The sequence below is a fragment of the Balaenoptera acutorostrata genome, chromosome 2 (assembly GCF_949987535.1).
Source record: "Balaenoptera acutorostrata chromosome 2, mBalAcu1.1, whole genome shotgun sequence".
NCBI classification, from domain to species: Eukaryota; Metazoa; Chordata; class Mammalia; order Artiodactyla; family Balaenopteridae; genus Balaenoptera; species Balaenoptera acutorostrata.
In genome coordinates, this window is record NC_080065.1 from 170,578,394 (window position 1) to 170,595,804 (window position 17,411).

The 17,411-nt window shown below is 36.7% G+C and overlaps 1 protein-coding gene and 1 pseudogene across 1 annotated transcript; both read right to left on the reverse strand.

Moving 5' to 3' along the window:
• Window positions 1–10,838: 10,838 nt before the first annotated feature.
• On the reverse strand, window positions 10,839–11,825 carry LOC103017615 (olfactory receptor 2G2-like; annotated as a pseudogene).
• A 3,874-nt stretch (window positions 11,826–15,699) lies between these two features.
• On the reverse strand, window positions 15,700–16,647 carry LOC103017341 (olfactory receptor 2G2-like). The gene has a single exon (XM_028164324.2). It carries the CDS (start codon window positions 16,645–16,647, stop codon window positions 15,700–15,702), a length of 948 nt encoding a protein of 315 aa, XP_028020125.2.
• Between the last annotated feature and the right edge of the window lie 764 nt (window positions 16,648–17,411).

The window sequence follows — 17,411 nt, forward strand, 5'->3', positions numbered from 1 at the left end:
TGTAATTTCCTGAGGTTGGCATTTAGACTATTAGCATGTGGCTTTTTCTCATGTCAAATGTGAACATCTAGTGGTAAAAATTTCTCTCTCAGAACTGCATAGCTGTCTCTCACAAATTTTAATATGGTGCATTTATTTTCATTTAGTTAAATCTCTTTTTAAAATTTCCATTGATCTTTGACATATAGATTATTCAGAAGCAGATTGTTTAATTTCTGAGTGTTTGGAGATTTTTGTTATTTCTATGTTATTTTTGTTATTTCTATGCTATTGACTTCTAACTTTGTTCCATTGTGGTCAGAGAACACACTCTATTTGGATTCAATTGTCTCAAATTTATCAAGCTTTGTTTTATGGCTCAGGTCATGGTCTATCTATGTATATTCCCTGAGCACTTGAAAAAACTGTGTATTCTGTTATTGTTGAGTGGAGTTTTCTGTAAATATCAGGTAGGGCCTGCTACTTGATTATATTGTTGAGTGTTACTATATCCTTGATAATTTCCTATCTAGTTACCTTTTCAGTAGTTAAGAGAGGGTTGTTAAATTCACCAACTGTAATTATGGATTTGTGTATTTGTCCTTTTAGCTCTTTTGCCTGTTTTATAGCTCTGTTCTTTGGGGCATACATTTAGAATCACTATGACTTCTCGGTGGATTTATCCTTTTATTATTATATACTAACTCTCTTTTCCTGGTAAATTTATTTGCTCTGAGTCTGTTTAAATGATGTTAAATACCAACACTACTTTTTTCTGATGGATGTTCCTATGGTAAATCTTTTTTTTATTATTTTACTTTCAACCTACCTATATCATTGTACATAAAGTGAATTTCTAACAGACTGAATATCCTTAGGTCGTTAAAATAATTCATTCTGCTAATCTCTGTCTTTTAATAGGTGTATTTAGACTCTTTACATCTAATGTATTATTAGCATATTAGGGCTATAGCTGCCATTTTATTATTTGTTTTCTGTTTATTTTGACTAATTTTTTCCTCTGTTTCTTTTCCTGCATTCCTGTGGGTTACTTGAATCTCCTTTAGAATTCCATTTGCTTTTTCAATAGTGTCTTTCTGGTATCTATTTTAGACAATTTCTTAGGTTTTTTTGGTATCACATTACTTATAATACATCGGTCTATTGGTGTCACCATTTCTCCAGTTTGAGTGAACTGTATATTTTTTTCCCTTTATTTTATCTACCTTTCCTCATTTATAATATAATTGTCTTAAGGATTTCTTCTGCATGTGTTTCTTCAACATATATAAACATCACAGTGTTTTATGTTTGCTTTGACTGTCAAACATAATTTAGAAAACTTATAAAAAGAAAATGTCTATTGTATTTATGCAAAAGTTTACTCTTCCCAAAGATTTTTCTATCTTCCTGATGTTCCAAGATTTTTCTTCAATAATTTCTTTCCTATTTAGAAAATTTCCTTTAGCCATTCCTTTAGGGTAGGTCTGCTGGCAAAAACTTCTCTTACTATTTTGTCAGCTGAGAATGTGTTGATTTTTTCTTCAATCCCCAAGTATATTTTCAGTGGACATAGAATTATGGGTTGACTTTTAAAAACACCTAAAAAATACTGTGCCGTTTACTTCTGGCTTTAATAGTTACATTTTAAAATTAATTTTTATTGGAGTAGAGTTGATTTACAATGTTGTGTTACTTTCTGCTGTACAGAAAAGTAAATCAGTTATACATATACATATATTTTGTATATGAAAACACAAAAGACCCCGAACAGCCAAAGAAATCTTGATAAAGAAAAACGCAGCTGGAGGAATCAGACTCCCTGACTTCAGACTATACTTCAAAGCTACAGTCATCAAAAGATTATGGTACTGACACAAAAACAGAAATATAGATCAATGGAACAGGATAGAAAGTCCAGAGATAAACCCACACGCATGGTCACCTAATGCATGACAAAGGAGGTAAGGATATACAATGGAGAAAAGACAGCCTCTTCAATAAGTGGTGCTGGGAAAACTGGACATCTACATGTAAAAGAATGAAATTAGAACATTCTCTAACACCATACACAAAAATAAACTCAAAATGGATTAAAGACCTAAATGTAAGATGGGTTACCATGAAACTCTTAGAGGAAAACATAGGCAGAACACTCTCTGACATAACTTGCAGCAAGGTCTTTTTTGACCCGCCTCCTAGAGAAATGTAATGGTCTCTGATGAGAAGTCTGCTGTCACTCAAACTGCCTCCCACAACTCCCAACCACAGAGGTAAAATGCTATTTTTTTTCTCATGGATTTCAAGATTTTTTTGCCTATGGTTTTCAGAAGTTCGATTATAATGTTTTTTGATGTGGGTTTCTCTGTATTTACATGTTTGAGGTTCACTCAGCTTCTTGACTCTGCATGTTTATTTCTTCTGCCATTGTTGGACATTTTTCAGCCATTTTTTAAACATCTTTATTGGAGTATAATTGCTTTACAATGGTGTGTTAGTTTCTACTTTATAACAAAGTGAATCAGCTATACATATACATATATCCCATATCTCCTCCCTCTTGCCTCTCCCTCCCACCCTCCTTACCCACACATCTAGGTGGTCATAGAGCATCGAGCTGATCTCTCTGTGCTGTGTGGCTGCTTCCCACTAGCTGCCTATTTTATATTTGGTAGTGTATATATGGCCATGCCACTCTCACTTTGTCCCAGGTTACCTTTCCCCCTCCCCATGTCCTCAAGTCCATTCTCTAGTAGGTCTGTGTCTTTATTCCCATCTTGCCCCTTGGTTCTTCATGACCATTTTTTTTTTTAGATTCCATACATACGTGTTAGCATACGATATTTGTTTTTATCTTTCTGACTTACTTCACTCTGTATGCAGACTCTAGGTCCATCCACCTCACTACAAATAACTCAATTTTGTTTCTTTTCATGGCTGAGTAATATTCCATTGTATATATGTGCTACATCTTCTTTATCCATTCATCTGTTGATGGACACTTAGGTTGCTTCCATATCCTGGCTATTGTAAATAGAGCTGCAATGAATATTTTGTTACATGACTCTTTTTGAATTATGGTTTTCTCAGGGTATATGACCAGTAGTGGGATTGCTGGGTCGTATGGTAGTTCTATTTTTAGTTTCTTAAGGAACCTCCATACTGTTCTCCATAGTGGCTGTATCAATTTACATTCCCACCAACAGTGCAAGAGGGTTCCCTTTTCTCCACACCCTCTCCAGCATTTATTGTTTGTAGATTTTTTGATGATGGCCATTCTCACCAGTGTGAGATGATATATAATTGTAGTTTTGATTTGCATTTCTCTAATGATTAATGATGTTGAGCATTCGTTCATGTTTTTGTTGGCAATCTGTATATCTTTTTTTGGAGAAATGTCTAGGTCTTCTGCCCACTTTTGGATTGGGTTGTTTGTTTTTTTGATATTGAGCTGCATGAGCTGCTTGTAAAATTTGGAGATTAATCCTTTGTCAGTTGCTTCAATTGCAAATATTTTCTCCCATTCTGAGGGTTGTCTTTTCGTCTCATTTATGGTTTCCTTTGCTGTGCAAAAGCTTTTAAGTTTCATTAGATCCCATTTGTTTATTTTTGTTTTATTTCCATTTCTCTAGGAGGGGGGTCAAAAAGGATCTTGCTGTGATTTATGTCATAGAGTGTTCTGCCTATGTTTTCCTCTAAGAGTTTGATAGTGTCTGGCCTTACATTTAGGTCTTTAATCCACTTTGAGTTTATTTTTGTGTATGTTGTGAGGGAGTGTTCTAATTTCATTCTTTTACATGTAGCTGTGCAGTTTTCCGAGCACCACTTATTGAAGAGGCTGTCTTTTCTCCATTGTATATTCTTGCCTCCTTTATCAAAGATAAGGTGACCATATGTGCGTGGATTTATCTCTGGGCTTTCTATCCTGTTCCATTGATCTATATTTCTGTTTTTGTGCCAGTACCATACTGTCTTCATTACTCTAGCTTTGTAGTATAGTCTGAAGTTAGGGAGCCTGATTTCTCCAGCTCCGTTTTTCTTTCTCAAGATTGCTTTGGCTATTCGGGGTCTTTTGTGTTTCTATACAAATTGTGAAATTTTTTGTTCTAGTTCTGTGAAAAATGCCATTGGTAGTTTGATAAGGATTGCAATGAATCTGTAGATTGCTTTGGGTAGTAGAGTCATTTTCACAATGTTGATTCTTCCAATCAAAGAACATGGTATATCTCTCCATTTATTTTTATCATCTTTAATTTCTTTCATCAGTGTCTTATAATTTTCTGCATACAGGTCTTTTGTCTCCTTAGGTAGGTTTATTCCTAGATATTTTATTCTTTTTGTTGCAATGGTAAATGGGAGTGTTTTCTTAATTTCACTTTCAGAGTTTTCATGATTAGTGTATAGGAATGCAAGAGACTTCTGTGCATTAATTTTGTATCCTGCTACTTTACCAAATTCATTGATTAGCTCTAGTAGTTTTCTGGTAGCATCTTTAGGATTCTCCATGTATAGTATCATGTCATCTGCAAACAGGGACAGCTTTACTTCTTCTTTTCCGATTTGGATTCCTTTATTTCTTTTTCTTCTCTGATTGCTGTGGCTAAAACTTCCAAAACTATTTTGAATAATAGTGGTGAGAGTGGGCAACCTTGTCTTGTTCCTGATCTTAGTGGAAATGATTTCAGTTTTTCACCATTGAAGAGGATGTTGGCTGTGGGTTTGTCATATATGGCCTTTATTATGTTGAAGAAAGTTCCCTCTATGCCTACTTCCTGGAGTGTTTTTATCATAAATGGGTGTTGAATTTTTTTGAAAGCTTTCTCTGCATCTACTGAGATGATCATATGGTTTTTCTCTTTTAATTTGTCAATATGGTGTATAACATTGATTTATTTGCATATATTGAAGAATCCTTGCATTCCTGGGATAAACTCCACTTGGTCATGGTGTATGATCCTTTTAATGTGCTGTTAGATTCTGTTTGTTAGTATTTTTTTTTTTTTTTTTTTTGGCTGTGTTGGGTCTTCGTTTCTGTGCGTGGGCTTTCTCTAGTTGTGGCAAGTGGGGGGCCACTCTTCATCACGGTGCGCGGGCCTCTCACTGTCGCGGCCTCTCTTGTTGCGGAGCACAGGCTCCAGACGCGCAGGCTCAGTAATTGTGGCTCACGGGCCTAGTTGCTCCGCGGCATGTGGGATCTTCCCAGACCAGGGCTTGAACCCGTGTCCCCTGCATTGGCAGGCAGATTCCCAACCACTGCGCCACCAGGGAAGCCCCTGTTTGTTAGTATTTTGTTGAGGATTTTGCATCTATGTTCATCAGTGATATTAGCCTGTAGTATTCTTTTTTTGTGACATCTTTGTCTGCTTTTGGTATCACGGTGATGGTGGCCTTGTAGAATGAGTTTGGGAGTGTTCCTCCCTCTGCCATAAGTTGGAAGAGTTTGAGAAGGATAGGTGTTAGCTCTTCTCTGAATGTTTGATAGAATTCTCCTGTGAAGCCATCTGGTCCTGGGCTTTTGTTTGTTGGAAGATTTTAATTGCAGTTTCAATTTCAGTGCTTGTGATTGTTCTGTTCATATTTTCTATTTCTTCCTGGTTCAGTCTCAGAAGGTTGTGCATTTCTAAGAATTTGTCCTTTTCTTCCAGGTTGCCCATTTTATTGGCATATATTTGCTTGTAGTAATCTCTCATGATCCTTTGTATTTCTGCAGTGTCAGTTGTTACTTCTCCTTTTTCATTTCGAATTCTATTGAGTTGAGTCTTCTCCCTTTTTTTCTTGATGAGTCTGCCTAATGGTTTGTCAATTTTGTTTATCTTCTCAAAGAACCAGCTTTTAGTTTTATTGATCTTTGCTATCATTTCCTTAATTTCTTTTTCATTTATTTCTGATCTGAGCTGCATGATTTCTTTCCTTCTGCTAACTTTGGGGGTTTTTTGTTCTTCTTTCTCTAAGTGCTTTAGGTGTATGGTTAGGTTGTTCATTTGAGTTGTTTCTTGTTTCTTAAGGTAGGATTTTATTGCTATAAACTTCCCTCTTAGAATTATTTTTTCTGCATCACATAGGTTTTGGATCGTCGTGTTTTCATTGCCACTTGTTTCTAGGTATTTTTTGATTTCCTCTTTGATTTCTTCAGTGATCTCTTGGTTATTAAGTAGTGTATTGTTTAGCCTCCATGTGCTTGTATTTTTTACAGATTTTTTCCTGTAGTTGATATCTAGTTTCATAGCACTGTGGTTCGAAACGATACTTGGTATGATTTCAATTTTCTTAAATTTAGCAAGGCTTGATTTGTGACACAAGATATGATCTATCCTCGAGAATGGTCCATGAACACTTGAGAAGAAAGTGTATTCTGTTGTTTTTGGATGGAATGTCCTATAAATATCAGTTAAGTCCATCTTGTTTAATGTATTATTTAAAGCTTGTGTTTCCTTATTTATTTTCATTTTGGAAGATCTGTCCATTGGTGAAAGTGGGGTGTTAAAGTCTCCTACTATGATTGTGTTCCTGTCGATTTCCCCTTTTATGGCTGTCAGTATTTGCTTTATGTATTGAGGTGCTCCTATGTTGGGTGCATAAATATTTATAATTGTTATATCTTTTTCTTGGATTAATCCCTTGATCATTATGTAGTCTCCTTCTTTGTCTCTTGTAATAGTCCTTGTTTTAAAGTCTGTTTTGTCTGATATGAGAATTGTTACTCTAGCTTTCTTTTGATTTTCATATGTATAGAATATCTTTTTCCATCCCCTCACTTTCAGTCTGTATGTGTCCCTAGGTCTTAGGTGAGTCTCTTGTAGACCGCAAATATACAGCTCTTGTTTTTGTATCCATTCAGCCAGACTATATCCTTTGGTTGAAGCATTTAATCCATTTACATTTAAGGTAATTATTGATATGTATGTTCCTATCACCATTTTCTTAATTGTTTTGGGTTTGTTCTTGTAGGTCTTTTCCTTCTCTTGTGTTTCCCTTATGGTTTACAGAGTTTCTGCTGAAAGATCAGCTGTTAGCCTTATGGGGATTCCCTTGTATGTTATTTGTTGTTTTTCCCTTGCTGCTTTTAATATTTTTTCTTTGTATTTAATTTTTAATAGTTTGATTAATATGTGTCTTGGTGTGTTTCTCCTTGGATATATCTTGTATGGGACTCTCTGCACTTCCTGGACTTGATTAACTATTTCCTTTCCCATATTAGGGAATTTCTCAACTGTAATCTCTTCAAATAGTTTCTCAGTCCCTTTCTTTTTCTCTTCTTCTTCTGGGACCCCTATAATTTGAATGTTGGTGTGATTAATGTTGTCCCAGAGGTCTCTGAGACTGTCCTCAATGCTTTTCATTATTTTTTCTGTATTCTGCTCTGCAGTAGTTATTTCCACTATTTTATCTTCCAGGTCACTTATCCGTTCTTCTGCCTCAGTTATTCTGCTATTGATCCCTTCTAGAGAATTTGTAATTTCATTTATTGTGTTCCTCATCACTGTTTTTTTGCTCTTTAGTTCTTCTAGGTCCTTGTTAAATGTTCCCTGTATTTTCTCCATTCTTTTTCCAAGATATTGCATGATCTTTACTATCATTATTCTGAATTCTTTTTCAGGTAGACTGCTTATTTCCTCTTCATTTATTAGGTCTGGTGGGTTTTTGCCTTGCTCTATTATCTGCTGTGTGTTTCTCTGTCTTCTCATTTTGCTTAACTTACTGTGTTTGGGATCTCCTTTTTGTAGGCTGCAGGTTCATAGTTCCCGTTGTTTTTAGTGTCTGTCCCCAGTGGCTAAGGTTGGTTCAGTGGGTTGTGTAGACTTCCTGGTGGAGGGGACTAGTGCCTGTGTTCTGGTGGATGAGGCTGGATCTTGTCTTTCTGGTGGGCAGGTCCACATCTGGTGGTGTATTTTGGGGTGTCTGTGGCCTTATGATTTTAGGCAACCTCTCTGCTAATGGATGGGGTTGTGTTCCTGTCTTGCTAGTTGTTTGGCATACGGTGTCCAGCACTGTAGCTTGCTGGTCATTGAGTGGAGCTGGGTCTTGGCGTTGAGATGGAGATCTCTGGGAGATTTTCACCATTTGATATTACATGGAGCTGGGAGGTCTCTTGTGGACCAGTGTCCTGAAGTTGGCTCTCCCACCTCAGAGGCACAGCCCTGACACCTGGCTGGAACACCAAGAGTCTTTCATCCACACGGCTCAGAATAAAAGGGAGAAAAAATAGAAAGATAGAAAGAAAAAGAGAAAATAAAATAAAATAAAATAAAGTAAAATAAAATAAAATAAATTTATTAAAATAAAAAATAAATAATAATTATTAGAAAAAATTTTTAAAGTAATAAAAAAATAATAAAAGAAAGAAAGAAGAGAGCAACCAAACCAAAAACAAATCCACCAATGATAACAACTGCTAAAAACTATACTAAAACAAACAAACAAACAAACAAACAGACAGACAGAACCCTAGGACAAATGGTAAAAGCAAAGCTATACAGACAAAATCACACACAGAAACATACACATACACACTCACAAAAAGAGAAAAAGGGAAAAAAAAATATACATCTTTGCTCCCAAAGTCCACCTCCTCATTATAGGATGATTCATTGTCTACTCAGGTATTCCACAGATGCAGGGTACATCAAGTTGATTGTGGAGATTTAACCCAATGCTCTTGAGGCTGCTGGGAGAAATTTCCCTTTCTCTTCTTTGTTTGCACAGCTCCTAGGTTTCAGCTTTGGGGGCTCTGGCTCACTCAGGCCGGGGGGAGGGAATGGTACGGAGTGCAGGGTGAGCCTGCGGTGGCAGAGTCCAGCGTGATGTTGCACCAGCCTGAGGCACACCATGTGTTCTCCCAGGGAAGTTATCCCTGGATCATGGGACCCTGGCAGTGGTGGGCTGCACAGGCTCCCAGGAGGGGCAGTGTGGATAGTGACCTGTGCTCGCACACAGGCTTCTTGGTGGCTGCAGCAGCAGCCTTAGCGTCTCATGCCTGTGTCTGGGGTCCATGCTGATAGCCGTGGCTCACGCCCACCTCTGGAGCTCATTTAGGTGGTGCTCTTAATCCCCTCTCCTTGAGCACCAGGAAACAAAGAGGCAAGAAAAAGTCTCTTGCCTCTTTGGCAGTTCCAGGCCTTTTCCCGGACTCCCTCCCGGCTAGCTGTGGTGCACTAGTCCCCTTCAGTCTGTTTTCACACAGCCAACCCTGGTCCTCTCCCTGGGATCCAACCTCTGAAGACTGAACCTCAGCTCCCAGCCCCCACCTGTCCCGGCGGGTGAGCAGACAAACCTCTCAGGCTGGTGAGTGCTGGTCAGCACTGATCCTCTGTGCAAGAATCTCTCCGCTTTGCCCTCTGCACCCCTGTTGCTGTGCTCTCCTCCATGACTCCAAAGCTTCCCACCTCCGCCACCCGCAGTCTCTGCCTGCGAAGGGGCTTCCTAGTGTGTGGAAACTTTTCCTCCTTCACAGCTCCCTCCCACTGGAGCAGGTCCGGTCCCCATTCTTTTGTCTCTGTTTTTTCTTTTTTCTTTTGCCCTACCCGGGTACATGGGGAGTTTCTTACCTTTTGGGAGGTCTGAGGTCTTCTGCCAGCGTTCAGTAGGTGTTCTGTAGGAGTTGTTCCACATATAGATGTATTTCTGATGTATTTGTGGGGAGGAAGGTGATCTCCACGTCTCACTCTTCCACCATCTTGAAGCTCCGCTCACAAAGCTTTTTTGCCTACAATAGCCTATACAATTTAAAGCTTGCAAAATAAATTGAAAAGAAAGTATACCACAATACATTCACACAAAAATTTCCAGAATGAAGATAGAAGAGTTCCTCATTCTCATAAAGGAAATAGTAGAGGAAAAGCTCATTTAGAATGATGTTATGCTAAAATACCATTTTTAGCATCAATAAGAAAAAGTGTTTGAATAAGATTTTATCTGGGGAGAAAAATCTCAAAAAGGTGAAAATATACTTTATATTTAAAACACATTTATATGTATAAATGTAGATTTATATGTAAACTATATAGGGTCATAATAAAAACAAAGCATTAACTCTGTTTTCACTCCACAGAAAATTCTGCATCTGTGTGTCAGATCACAGTGTTTCACTGGTTCACTACACATTTAGAGAGCCAAGCTCCTTCCATCTGCCTTACCCATCATCTTTAGTGTGTGGCTTTTGTCTTCAGGCTATTTTTACACCTCCATATATTTCTTCCAAATTCTAAGAGAAAGGAGCATATAGTGAAAGAAAAGGCTTTGACCTTATGACAGCTTGCCTGAGGCATATCCATGCCAGATGCATTTATACAAAGAAATAAGTCTTCTGTTCATCTGGAGCTATAGAAGGCTGAGAGACTAAAGGTATTATTGGTAAACGTAGGAAGGAAAAGATGTCTAGTTGAACACATGATTTTAATATTTTTACATAGCTCTTAATCTTCTAAAGAGAGTTTCATATGCTACATATATAATATAACCTGCAGAAAAGACACTGAAGCATAAATTGAGAAAATGATTCACCTTATGCTACTACTGAGTAATGACAAAATCAGAACTAGAAATATATTCTGTAGGGTTTAGCAGAATGTTAAATATTGTATAAGTAATTAGCCAAAAGATAATGTAAGAAAATGATATAAATAAGCTCCTATTAAAAGATGTTTGGGACTTCCCTGGCAGTCCAGTGATTAAGACTCTGAGCTCCCCATGCAAGGGGCATGGCTTTGATCCCTGGTTGGGAAACTAAGATGCCACATGCCATGCAGCATGGCCAAGAAAATATTGTAAAAAGTAAAAATTAAAAAAATAAAAGATCTTCATCACAGTATCACTTTAAATTTTTAAAATAATCATGTAATTATCTATCCCCAGAATCTTCCCTAGGATTTTTTTAATGCTCCTTTAACTTCTTTGCTTCTTAAAGTATAGATAAGAGGGTTGAGCATTGTGGTCACCACACTGTAGAAGAGGGAGACAAACATTCACTGGTCCTTGGCTCCACTCTTGGCTGACTGCAGATACATGAAGATGATGGTTCCATAGAAAATGGTGACAACCAGCAGATGAGAAAAGAAGTCTCAAATGCTTTCTTTCTTCCAGTGGCCAACTTGATCTTCAAAACTGCTTGGTAAATGTAGCCATAGGTCCAAAATAAAGGAGACAGGTACTATAAAAAGAGGATACCAGCCACACAGAGCTACACACACACACACACACACACACACACACACACACACACAAACACACACACACAAACACACACACTCACAAGTGGTGAAAGTGGTGTCCACACAAGCCAACTGGATAAACACAGGAACTTCACAGATGAAATGATCCACTTGGTGATGACTGCAGAAGGGCAGCTGCATGGTGAGAGTGGACTATACCATGGTGGGATCTATCTCACTGAACCATGCCAAAGACACTGGGATGTGACAAAGGTCAATGTGCATTATAAAGACATAATATAGAGGACAGCAAATAACAGCATAGAAATTGTAGGCTATCACTGCCAGGAGGATACACACTATGAATCCCAGTGCATGGGATATGTAGAGTTGAATCACACATCTATGATAGGTGATAGACTTAACTGAATCTCTCAGATTAACTAGAATCTGAGGAATAATACCTATGGTGAAGTAGAGATCCAGGAAGGAGAAATTTAAAAGGAAGAAATATATTGGTATATGAAGCTTGGGATCCAGATGAGATAATAGGATGACAGTGATGGTCCCCAAAATGGTTAGTAAATACAAGATCAAGATAATCACAGATAGAACTTTCTGTAACTGAGGATAATTAGAAAACCCCAACAGAGTGAAAACTGTTAAGTTATTCTCATTAGTAATCCTCAGCATCCTCATGTGCAAATTATGTCCCAGAAAGCTGACTTATAGCTGAGAAAGATGACATATTATGTATGGTTAAGTGATTGACAATGTCACCTTCCCCCAAAGTATTGTATTTTAAACACTTAGAAGCTATGTTTACATCTAGTGATTTAGATCTGTTTTCCTACTTTGTAAATTTTAAGTAAATGCAATCCCTCTTTACCTCTTAGCTGTCCTCTCTGATGCTCTCTTAAGTAAAGAGCAGTAGATCTCTAATAAATACCATCATCTGCTTTGGGAAATAAAATGGACCATCACTTTCTCATAATCCAACTAAAGTTAGCACTTTCTGTTAGTGTATTCCTGGTTACAGAAAGGGAAAAACTCAGATATTTCCAATTAGGGACACAAAACTTAGGTTTTATTTAGATTTTAAGGTTTTATTCAATTAAGGAAGAAAAAAAATTTGTCACCCATAAAGAATGAAAATAATTATCAGGTTACATGATTGAAATACACTAAATGTGATTAGCATTCATTAAAAATTAACTCCTGAGAGCTTATGTGATGTGACAAAGCTGCCCAGCACACACAGTATGTATAGGGGATGCTCCTACAAAAGGCCATGCTTTTAAGACCAGGAGAGATACATGTATTGCCTAATTTATAGGGAAAAAAGTGCAGAATGTCAAACAAAATGAGGAGATAGAGGAATCATGTTCCAAACAAAAGAACAAGATAAAACCCCAGGGAAAAAACCCTAAATGAAATGGACATAAGCAATTTACCTGATAAAGAGTTCAAAGTAATCATCATAAAGATGCTCACCAAACTCAGGATAAGAATAGAGGAACACACTGAGAACTTCAACAAAGAGTTAGAAAATATAAGAAAGAACCAATCAGAGTTATAGAATACAATAAAAGAAATGAAAAATAAATACCTAGAGGAAATCCATAGCAGAGTAGACAATACAGAAGAATGGATAAATGATATGGAAGACAGACTAGTGGAAATCATCCAATCAGAACAGCAAAAAGAAAAAAAAGAATTTAAAAAATAGCTTATGAGACCTCTGAGATGATGTCAAGCATACTAACATCCACATTATAGGGGTCCAAAACAAAGAGAAAAGAGCAGAAAACTTATTTGAAGAAACAATGGCTGATTGTAAAGCAAATATATTCCAATAAAAATTCATTAAAAGAAACAGTGGCTGAAAACTTCCTTAACCTGGGAAAGAAAACAATCATCCAGGTCCAGGAAGAAAGAAAATCTCAAACAAGATGAACCCAAAGAGATCCACACCAAGACATACCACAGTTAAAGTGGTAAAAGTTAAAGATAAAGAGAAAATTTTAAAGGCAGCAAGAGAAAAATAACTAGTTACATACAAGGGAACTCTCATAAGGCTATCAGCTATTTTTCAGCAGAAAGTTTGCAAGCCAGAAGCAAGTGGCAGGACATATTTAAAGTGCTGAAAGGAAAAAAAAAACTTACAACGAAGACTACTGTACTTGGCAAGGTTGTCACACAAAATTGAAGGAGAGATCAAGAGTTTTCCAGACAAGCAAAAACTAAAGGACTTAATCACCACTAACCACCCTTACAACAAATATTAAAGGGTTTTCCTTAAACAGAAAACAAAAGGCCATAATTAGACATAAGAAAATATATGAAAGGAAAAATCTCATTGGTAAAGGAAAATATATAGTAAAGGCAGTGGATCAGCCAATTATAAAGCTAGTATGAAGGTTAAAAACAAAAGTAGTAAAATCAACTATAACAACAAGAAGTACCTAAGGGATACACAAAATAAAAAGATGTAAAATATGATGTTACAAACATAAAACCTAGGGGGAGAGGAGCAAAACTGTAGGGTATTTAGAATGCATTCAAACTTAAGCAACTATCAGCTTAAAATAAACTGCTGTATATATAGGTCAATATATATGGACCTCGTGCTAACCACAAAAACCTACAGCAAACACACACAGAAAAACAAGTAACAAAATGATAATAAGTCCATACATATCAATAATCACTTTAAATGTAAGTGAACTAAATGCTCCAATCAAAAGACATAGGGTGACTGAATGGATTTTAAAAAAAGACCCATCTATATGAAGCTACAGGGGACTTACTCAAGACACACATAGACTGAAAGTGAAAGGATGGAAAAAGTTTTCCATGCAAGTGGAAATGAAAAGAGAGCTGGGGTAGCAATACTCATATCAGACAAAATGAACTTTAAAACAAAGACTATAGCAAATGAAAAAGAATGACATTTATATAATGATAAAGAGGTCAATCTGAGAAAAAGATACAACATTCATAAATACTAATTCTCCCAACATAGGAGCACCTAAATATATAAAGCAAATATTAACAGACATAAAGGGAGAAATTGACAGTAATACAATAATAGTAGGGGACTTTAATACCCCACTTACATCAATGGATTGATCGTCCAGACAGAAAATCAACAAGGAAATATTGGCTTTAAGTGACACATTAACCAGATTGACTTACTAAATATATACAAAACATTTTATTCAAAAACTGCATGATAGATTAGATGTTAGGTCACAAAACAAGTCTCAATAAATTTTAAGAGGATTCAAATCACATCAAGCATCTTTTCTGACCACAACACTATGAAACTAGAAATAATTATGAAAAGAAAACTGGAAAAAACATAAACATGTGAAGACTAAACAACATTCTACTAAACAGCTAATGGATCAGCAAAGAAATCAAAGGGGAAATTTTAAAAATACCTTGAGGCAATGAAAATGGAAACACAACTTCCCAAAATCAATGGAATGTAGAGTATTTTTGCCCACTATAGGCTGTACAACCTAATGTTTGCTATAATGCAGTGAAATAGAGACTATAATACTATATATTTGCACAAAATTTCTCAGAATCAAGATGCAAAAGTCCTCATTTCCAGAAAGGAATGTCCTAGGCAAAGGTCATTTAGAGTGAAATTATGAGAAAGAAATCAGTGTGGTAGCATAAATAATAAAAAGAGTTTGATTAACTTTCATCTGGAAAATGAGTCTCTGAATTATGAAAATATGTTTTTATATATAGAAATGTAGGGGTCAGAAGGTAAAAAAAAAACCAATAGTGTATTATTGCATATTTAAAAAGTGAAATAATCAGCAGTAAGAAATGTACAGTTATACTAACAACAATAAGTGTTTTTATTTATATGTCTTTGCAAGCTATAGAATATTCTATAGCTGCGCTTTTTCCTAGGAATCAGACTCCAATGTTAGACTGTTTAAAGTGGTTCATTTTTTCATCTACAGAATAATAGAATCAAGCTCTTTCTGCTTATCCTCTACCTCAAACGTGTGGCTTTTGTCCTCATGTTGTTTATGCAACTCTACATATGTCTATGACATTTTAAATGGATAGAGTATAGGGTGAAGTAGAAGAATTGCTTTATGACAGCTTGCCCATAGTTCATCCATCTTAGACACATCCTTGAAAAAAGGTAAGCCATAACTCCATCTAGAGAAACAGAAAGGCTGAGAGACTAAATGTGTTACTCACAAATGAAAAAAAAGGGGATTGATTTAAATATTTCTTGAATATTTTCATGTTTGTCTTAATCTTGTAAAACATTTAATTAAAATAAGCCTCATATATGATGTATTTTGGAGAAAAGACATTGACTAAAGGATTTATATTGTGTTACTATTGGGTAATTGTAAATTTGGGACTAGACACACATATTCCACAGTGTATTACAGAATGTTGTATAAGAAATTAATCAAAAGGAAATGGGAGAAAAATGACCAAATAGGCTCCTATTAGAAGATGTTATGTCAGTTTCTTTTACCATAAAAAAGAGATGTTTATCACAGTAGTGCTTTTAAAATTTTTTTGACAATCATGTAAAATTTACTACCTGAATCTTCCCTAGAACTTTCCTTAGTGCCCCCTTAACCTCTTTGTTCCTCAGAGTATAGATAAGAGGATTAAGCATGGGGGTCACCACAGTGTAGAAGAGGGAGACAAACTTTCCCTGATCCTTGTATGTACTCTTGGCTGACTGCAGATACATGAACATGATGGTTCCATAGAAAATGATGACAACCGTCACATGGGAGGAACAGGTCCCAAACACTTTCTTTCTTCCAGTAGCTGATTTGATCTTCAAAACTGCTTGGGCAATGTAACCATAGGAGACCAGGATGAAGGAGACAGGCACTATAAGGAAGAGGATACTAGCCACAAAGAGCTCAGCCTCATTGAAAGTTGTGTCCACACAAGCCAACTTGATAAGTACAGGGACCTCACAGATAAAATGATCCACTTGGTGCTGCCCACAGAACGGTAGCTGCAGGGTAAGAGTGGACTGTACCAGGGTGGTGGTCACCCCACTAAGCCACGCCAAAGATGTCAGGGTCATGCAGAAATGGGGATGCATTAAGAGAGTGTAGTGGAGGGGACGGCAGATGGCCACATAACGATCATAGGACATCAGAGCCAGTAGGACACACTCAGTAGATCCAAGGGCAAGAGAGACATAGAGCTGAACCACACAGCCACCATAGGTGATGGTTTTCATGGGATCCCACAAGTTTACTAGGAGCTGTGGAATAACACTGCTGGTAAAGCAGAGGTCCAGGAAGGAGAGATGAGAAAGGAAGAAATACATTGGTGTATGAAGCTTGGGTTCCAGACGAGATATCAGAATGATGGTGGTGTTCCCCAAAATGGTTAGTAAATACAAGATCAAGATGACCACAAATAGAACCTTCTGTAACTGAGGATAATCAGAAAACCCTAACAGGATAAAACCTGTTATGTTGCTCTCATTGGTACTCTTCACCATCCCCACGTGCACAGTATATTCCAGAAAGCTGAGTCATAGCTGAGAAAGGTGACATATTACATAAGGTCAAATGAGTGACAATGTCATCTCCCCCAAAAGTATTCTATGTTAAATGCTTAGATCTAGTAACTTAGATCTATTTTCCTACTGTGTGCATTCTAAATACAGTGCATGCTCTCTTAATGTCATAGTTGTCTTCTGATGCTCTGCAAGATATAAAAGAGCAGATTTTAAAAAAACCATCATCAAGCTATAGTAATTAAAACAGTATGGTACTGGCATAAAGATAGACATGTAGATCAATGGAGCAGAATAGAAAGCCTAGAGATAAATGCACTCATACAGCCAAATGATCTTCCATAAAGGCACCAAGAATACACAATGATGAAAAGGCAGTCTCTTCAATAAACAGTGTTGGGAAAACTGAATATCCACATGCAGAAGAATAAAATTGAACCCCTAGCTTACACCACACACATAAATCAACTAAGAATGGATTAAAGACTTAAATGTAGAGTCTGAAACTAAAACTCCTAGAAGAAACATGGAGGAAAAGCTTCATGGCATTGGTCTTGGCAATGATTTTATGGTTATAAGACCAAACCACAGACAACAAAAGCAAAACTCTAGGGAGTGGGAGAAAATATATAAAATCATATATCCAGTAAGGGGTTAATATCCAAGATATGTAAGGGATTCAAATAAGTCAACAACAACAACAATAACAAATAAGACAACCCAATTAAAAAGTGGGCAAAGGAGTT

What these genes read in the sequence shown, in the direction of transcription:
- LOC103017341 (XM_028164324.2), bottom strand. Translation starts at nt 16,647, where the DNA reads ATGGTGAAGAGTACCAATGAGAGCAACATAACAGGTTTTATCCTGTTA.